The sequence below is a fragment of the Dipodomys ordii genome, unplaced genomic scaffold (genome assembly GCF_000151885.1).
Source record: "Dipodomys ordii isolate 6190 unplaced genomic scaffold, Dord_2.0 Scaffold27, whole genome shotgun sequence".
NCBI classification, from domain to species: domain Eukaryota; kingdom Metazoa; phylum Chordata; class Mammalia; order Rodentia; family Heteromyidae; genus Dipodomys; species Dipodomys ordii.
In genome coordinates this window covers 10,145,461-10,153,202 of record NW_012267243.1, presented here as the reverse complement: position 1 = coordinate 10,153,202, position 7,742 = coordinate 10,145,461, and the positions used below count along the sequence as shown (strand labels likewise).

The 7,742-nt window shown below is 41.8% G+C and overlaps 1 protein-coding gene across 1 annotated transcript; it reads right to left on the bottom strand.

Moving 5' to 3' along the window:
- Window positions 1-3,785: 3,785 nt before the first annotated feature.
- Pgbd2 (piggyBac transposable element derived 2) lies at window positions 3,786-7,367 on the bottom strand. The gene is made up of 2 exons (XM_013015526.1): window positions 7,362-7,367; window positions 3,786-7,224 (listed from the first exon to the last, which is right to left on the bottom strand). The coding sequence occupies exons 1-2, from the start codon at window positions 7,365-7,367 to the stop codon at window positions 5,308-5,310; spliced, it is 1,923 nt and encodes a 640-aa protein (XP_012870980.1). The 3' UTR covers window positions 3,786-5,307.
- Window positions 7,368-7,742: the final 375 nt, after the last annotated feature.

Below are 7,742 nucleotides of genomic sequence, written 5' to 3'. Positions count from 1 at the left end.
TATATATATATATATATATATATATATATATATATATAGCACTAAAATTCTTCTGTACAGGAGATTTGTATTTATGCTTTGGGCTATCACCTAATACTGTGTTATGAGTGTGATTCCTCAGTTGGCAACTGGAAGAGATCTTTTACTTGATGAGAATGTGGTATTTCTCCATCACATGGGAGTTCTCTTCCAATATGCCGAGTTTTTAAGTTTCTGGTTGGAATGAATTTTTATCAAACTCTTTTTAGTTATTCAGACTTTATTTTTAAAATACTATACATTTTATATTGATTTCTTAAAAATTCTGCCACCCCGATGTTCCTGGGGAAAGTTTACCTTCTCATAATCCTTATCCCTCTTGATATTGCTTTGCTTTTTAAATAAATGGTTGAGACTTTTTCGTATCTAATGCTTATGAAGGATCTTCATAAATATTTAAAGTCTATCTGAAGCTAGTATAATGACCTTAAACAAATAAACTCTTGAATTACTTTTTCTTTTTTCCTGAGGTTGGAACTCAAGACCTTTTGCTTGCTAGGAAGATACTCTACTGTGAAGCCAACTTCAAACCCCATTTAATTCTGGTCATTTCTGAGAGGCTCACTTGCTACCCACAACCACTCCTAGATCATGATCTGTCTATTTTATGTATCTTATCATAGCTGGGGTGACAGGTGCATACCAACACATCAAATTTCTGTGGAGAGTTAAGTCTTGCAGACATTCTGCCTGGGATGGCCTGGAATTGTGATCTTCCCAATCTCAGACTCTTAGGTAGGAGGACAGGTCATGTTACCATGCCCAGCTGTGGGTTGAGGAGGTCTCCAACTAATTTTACTTGGGCTGCCTTCAAACCACAACCAATAGCACCCGGCCTTCTCTTCAATTACTTGAAAGCTTTTTGTGGACATCGTTATTGATTCTTTGCTGTTTAATAAACTCATCAATGAATCTACCTGGGGAGAATTTTTGTAGTAAAGACTTTAAATTAGGAATTAAAACAATCTAAATATATACAAGTCCATTCATGTTTCCTTGTCTTGTGAGCTTCATTTGTGCATTTATGCCAGTCAAATGTTCAACTTCATGTTTTAAATTTCCTTCCATAAAACTTCTCAGAGCATTTCCTCATTTTTTTAGTATCTGTAAAATGTGTATTGATTCCCTCAATCTCTGACTTGCAATACCGAGAAAGTCTTTGTTTTTTCAGGCTCAGGGTGGCCAAATGTTGATCCATTTATTAAATTTTCCAAAAGTTTTACTTACATTTTCTGTTTTATTGATATTTTCCTATGATCCAGTCTTTACACTAACTAATTTGGATTAACTGGACTTATTTTTATATTTACCTGGAAGCTCATTATTGGATTCAGAAATTTTTGTTTTAAATTTTTATTTTAATTGACAATGAAAATTGTAGATGATGGGTGGATAGAATATCATGTAATTAGGCAATACATTCATTGCATAATTCATGTTCAAATCAGGGCAAGGTAGCAAATCTTTATTGTGTGAAAACATTCAAAACATTGTTTTCAGAAATATGTAATACATGATAGCTTATAGTCACACTACTGTGTAATGAACACCAACCCTTTTCTTCTAAGTCACATTCCCCACCCCTCCCTCACCCTATTCTTTCCATTCTTGTAACCACAGTTATCCTCTGCATTTCCATTGGATCACCTTGTCCAGATTCCACATGCCAGTGAGATCATGCCACTTACCTTTCTGTGCTGGGTTCATGTCACTTAACCATAATAAATTGGTTTCTGGTCCCATTCATCTTATCACAAATGATGGGAGTCCATTATTTTCATTGGCTGAATAGTATTTCACTGTGTGTGTATATATACCACATTTTCTCTGTCCACTCATTGGCTTGTTGACATGAGTTCCATTTCTTTGGTAGTGTGACAAATGCTGTAAAAAGCATGGCAGTGCAGATGTTGCTTCAAACTGATTTCATTTTTTGTGGATATTTCCAACTAAATACTGAATTGGTGTATCATACTGTAGTTCTCTTTTGAATTACTCATAGTGTTTCTCACAATGTCTACCCAAGCTTACATTCCCACCAAGTGTGCTCCCCTTCCTCCACATCTTTGCCAGCATCTGTTACCTTTCATCTTTTTATAGGAGTCATTCTCACTGGTGCAAAGTGATATTTGATTTGATTTGGAATTCCTTATGATGCACCATGCTGAATATTTTTACGTGTTGACTGTTAGTTGTCTTTAGCAAAATGTCTACTTAGGCTGTTGCTTGTTTTCAAACTGGATCTTAGCTTACAGGCAAAGAACTGTAACAAATTGGAAAAGATTCTGGCATTTATGTTTTCCTTTGACATCTAGATAAGAAATACCTGTTCTGTCTAGGAGATACTTGACCAGGCTCAGACCTAACTTTGGCAGGTGATTACAATTTCACCAGCAACTTATCTACTCCTTCCTTCTACTTCAAAGGCATGATCTTTCCTCCTAACTTCCCATTACAGGGTGTTCAAAATGTTTTCAGTTTCAGTATGCATCCCTAGAAATATGTCAATCATTGGTAACACATTTTCCTAACTCTAGAGTGCACACAGTGGTTCTAAGATGAAGATAAATTTCTTTCTTTTTTTTGGTGTTCCTCATCAACTGGTAAATCTAGCCATAGCCTTAAAGTTTAGTATCCTTTGGAAGACTTTTCAATCGATGATATCAAAATGTTAAATAAACACTACTCTTCTAAGAGAAAAATGCTCATATCATGCTCTTTGTTATTATAAAAATATTAAAATGCTTGTATTCTTAATTATAGCCTATAGGCTCAATGCATTTAAGACAGAGTATCCAGTTGTCTCCAGGCTTGAATTGTATGTGTGTGTGCCTGTGTGTACATATGCCTCCCTCCAACTATTGTAGTTCCTAATAGATTTTTTGTCCTGGCATCAAACAGATTGGTATCTTATTATCATCAGGAAGATTACTCCTATTCTCCTGCATATGCTCTTTTTGTCAAGTGAATAAAATCCAGTTCTACACTTTCAAGTTTACCCAGTCCAACTTAACATAAGCAGTCATACTCTTACAGGTAATGTTTTAAAACTTATCTATTTCCTTTCTTGCTTATGCACAAAACAAAGCTGACGCTCTTATGAGACCAGGTTTTCCAATCCCTCACTAAGGCAGTCAGTCTTTCATTTCTTCTTAAATAATTGCATTAACCAAATCCTTCAAATTTACCTAAAAATGTCACCAGAAAAACAAGCCTGAAGGGGCAGTGGGAAGAAACAAGATTCTCCAAAAGATAGTTATCCTTTCATCCCTAGAACCTGTAAATGGTTCTACCTTTCTGAATAACAAGGATTTTGTAGGCGCACATAATCAAGGATCTACACATACTAAAGTTAGGTGAACCCAATGTAATTTCAAGCGTTCTTATAAGTGACCATCAGAAGACTCAGTATCAGAGTTAGAAATCTACAGGTTTGCTGCCTTTGAAGATGGAGGGATCACAAGCCAGTTCTTTCATAGCATGTCTTTCGATTTCAGTTTCCATGCGTCCTCATGATTCGAAATTCAGATTTCATGTGCCAGCCAGTAAGATAGGGGAGAATAATGAGGTAAAAGATAAATAATGTCAATGTCTCCACTGCTATTAACTTCAAGTGCATCACTAGGGATGGTGTTTGCCTGTTGAGGAATTAGTTGTTTTTTTTTATTTGTAACTGACAAGTAGCTGGTGAAGAGTTGCTTTCACTTATGAAGTATAACATCCACTGATATGTGTACCGTGCTTAGTTTATTCCATCTTTTTTCACTGCAGACTGAACATTTGCTTCACTCTATAGGTATAAATAGTTCTTAAGATTTTGAACAAAACTTTATTAAACTACCTTCAGAAGTTTACAGATTTATACTCCTTTGGGTACTGTATTAGTCTACCATCTTTCCACATTTACATAATTAATAGTAGGGATGAAAAAAAAGGATATGTAATTGCTTTTCTTTGCATTTTGTGACCATAGCAGAGTCTCTTCCATGTCTTTTTGTTCATTTCTTATAGCCAATCATTTTTACATACCACATTGCATGTTTTTTTCTTGTCATCTATGTTTACTTACTGTGTATATTATTGCAAATGTAGGAACATGGAACATATTTTCTCAATTTCCTTGCATTTTAATTTTGGTGAATATAAATTTTAAATGTATTTATAGTTCCTTTGTGCTACTGAAACATCTTTCCCAAAGAGAATACTCAACTTGCTTGCCTAGATTATTGAGAGACTCAATTTTCCATATGTATTCCTTTTCATCTTCATAATATGTCCCTCTAAGCTTCCCAACCAACAAAATGCTTCTGTATTTCAATATGTTCTCCCTAAATTCAGGAAATTATAAAGGTAGAATTTAAATCAGTGGGAAAATACATATAAGTTTTAAAGAAATGGATTCCTACCTCTTGTTATTTATAAAAATAAAACTCCACATGGATATATGTACATTAAGGAAACTTCTTTTATAAAGAAAATAAGAATCTCCCACAGCATGACTATACCATGTGCTTGTTCTCTATTATAGTTTTCTACTAATAAACTTTTCTATCTTTAAAAAAAAATGAGCTCTGTAACGTTAGCTTTCTCAATAAATACAAGGCAAATTATCTGTCCCTGGTCAATTTGATAGTCTTGGACTAGTGAAATGAATATTAGGAAAACTTTCATAATATTATGGTATTTCTAGGCAACTGCCTTCATCTTGAAATACAGAACATACCTACAACGAAAAAAAGAATCTTTCTACTGTTCATACAAGTTTTACTTTGATTATCCTTCCTAGAACTCAAATATACCCCAAAGCAAGATCTTTATGTGGCTAAATTTAAGTAGTAAATAACAGTATAAAATACAGATTTGTAAACCCATACGAAAACTATAACAAATATTAACATATTACACGGAAGCCTAACAGAATACAGTGGAGAAGGTAACTGCGTTGGGAATAAAGAGAAAATACAAAGTCAAATCCTAAGGAAGGAAGGTCTTTTGTTTCCAACACAAAACAGATGTGCTCCAAACGCTCTCAGCGATCACTTCATGATAAACCAACCTGAGCATGTGGTCCGGGTGTCACGGATGTGACGCTCCCGGAAGCAGAGTCTCCATCACCGGATGGAGCACTCCCTGAAGCACGCCGCCCACCGTCACCGGATGTGATGCTCTCCAAAAAGCACGGTCCGGCCTCACCGGAAGTGGCGCTCCCCCGAAGCGCGAGGTTCCGGCCTCACCGGAAGTGGCGCTCCCCCAAGCGCGCGTCCCGCGTCACCGGACGTGGTACTCCCGGAAGCACTTGGCGTGGACGCCCTTCTGGCACTTCTCGCAGCGGGTGTTGGTCTGCGAGTGGCAGAGGGCGCACCGCGTCCTCCGGTCCTGGTGCACGATCCAGTGCCCGATCATGTCGAAGCGGCTCTCGGTCTCCAGGCGGCGGCCGCGGCGCGCCGGGGAGGAGGCGTCGGCGTTGCTCTCCAGGTAGACGCAGGCCACGTACCTGCGGAAGGCCAGCAGGTCCACGCGCGCGTCCGGGCAGCAGATGCGGTGCAGCTGCCAGGCGTTGTTGAGGGCCGCGTCGATGACGTACCCGATGAAGCTCGAGTACCACTTGAGGCCCCGGATCTTGACCTTGTACTTGGCGATGTTCTGGTCCAGGCGGCTCACGCCGCCCACCTTCTCCTGGTACAGCTTCACCAGCGACGGCTGGCACACGGGCGGGCGCGTCTTGGCCGCCCCCGCGGGCCGGCTGCTCAGCCGCACCGGCTCGATGCCCACGGCGTTGGAGCAGATGTTGACCACGCTGCTGTCGTGCCAGCGGCACACGATGATCTCCTCGCGCTCATCCACCTTGTAATCGAACGAGCCCCTCTTCATTTTCCTCAGTTCCTTGGCATCTTTGAGCGGACACCGCTCGGTTCTGTACTCGCAGACCGTCCCTGTGGCCTTCACCCCCTTCTTCCGCAAAATAGACATCAGTTTGACACTTGTAAAAACCTTGTCAAAAAATATGTGATAGGGCAGACAGCCACGCTCCTGAAGGGCGTCTGCAAACTTGATCACCATGCTGCCGCCGAGATCCAAGCCGCTGTCGGGCTTGGTGAGCAGCGTGCCCTGGGAGGGCTCAAACCACACCAGGTAGCCTCTGCTGGTGGTCCCACACCAGATCTTATACCCCAGCCGTACGGGCTTCGCTGAGTGCAGCTGCTTGGACCTCCGGTGGCCAAAGTACTCACACATAGACTCACCGAAGCTGTAGAACTCTTCCAAGGGCGCATGCTTCTGGAAATTGCCGTTCATCTGAACGATGAGTGGCCGGACCTTGGCAAACCTGTCACTGTCATCCAGGTCATTGTTATCTGCAAAGTGCAGGTATGAGAAGATGAGCTCGAATCTGTCCCTTCGAATCGCATCAGCTACGAGACGATGATGGGAGTCAGGAGAGGTCTCCCAAAACATCCTTCTCCTGGGATAGGAGATGTACCCACTTAAGATCAAAATGCCCAGCACACACTTCAACTCCTGGACGGTGAGACCCAGGTTGACATTTTTCTGCCAAGCATAACGGTTGGTTTCGTTAACGATGAAATTAAGTGTGCCTTCATCAAAAAACAGTTCAAAGAGGCCCACAGGGCTGAGCTCTTGATTTTTGAGATCCTCAATGTGAGGATCTGATGCTGTCCAATTGCTGAAGTCAGGTCGAATATCTCTCTTGGCCCAAAAGCGCTGAGGCTCCCCGGCTGCCTTGCGCCTCCTCTTGGCTGGCTGCAGCTCCAGGTCGTCATTATCCTCCCCCGTGCCAGAGTCCTCGGCCACGACTGAGGCCTGCAGCACTCTGCCGGGCAGCTGAGCACCTCGCGGGCCATCTTCATCACCAGAATCTTCATCGGTGAAGTCCCCTGAAGCGTTGTCAGGCGGTGCGATAAAAATCTCTTCCCTGCTGTGGCCTGAGTCTCCATCCTCCAGAGCATTCAGAACCTCCAGCAGCTTGGTGGACTTCACCTTGGAGTGGGCCCGTCTCCCAGCAGCCCCTCCCCCTCTGCCAAAACAGGACACAGAGTCAGTGCCAGGCACCTCCGGAGAGCCAAAACTGCAGCAGGAAAAGAGGAATGAAGCCTCATTGTAAAGCACTTGCTTGAACCTCTGCACAGCTCTGCCTTGACCAAGCAGGTGAACTTCCCAGATAAATACCTATTTATGATTTTAGAGGTAGAAGTATTTTGTTGATGCCAGGCATTATGTATTTTGCCTCTTGAATACAGTGCTAAGTCCAAGCAGCTCTAGTATTGCCTCAGATAACAAAATGCTCATGAGCAGCCCTGGCTAGCATCCATGGCGCCCACCACTCTCCCCCTCGACTCAACGGACCCTCCAGCTCTGCTCCTGTGATCGATCTCACCAACAGAAGTTTCCCTTGCTTCCAGCTTCTCTAATTCCCCTTATGTAAGCTCTTATTTCTCAAGTTTAAAAGCTGACTCTTCCACATAGCTCCCTTGCTGGTATCTCAGGCATACTGACTACAATTCAGAAGAACATTTGGGAAACAGGAAATCTCCTGTCCTTTGTACTCTATGGACACAGGAACCAAATGGATGGTAAAACAAAATCGCTTGTAATGCATATCAGCAATGAGAAGGCACTGTCCAGAGACTGGCAGAAGAAAAATCCCCTCGCAGCCTACACAGTTTTAATTATAACTGGAAGATACA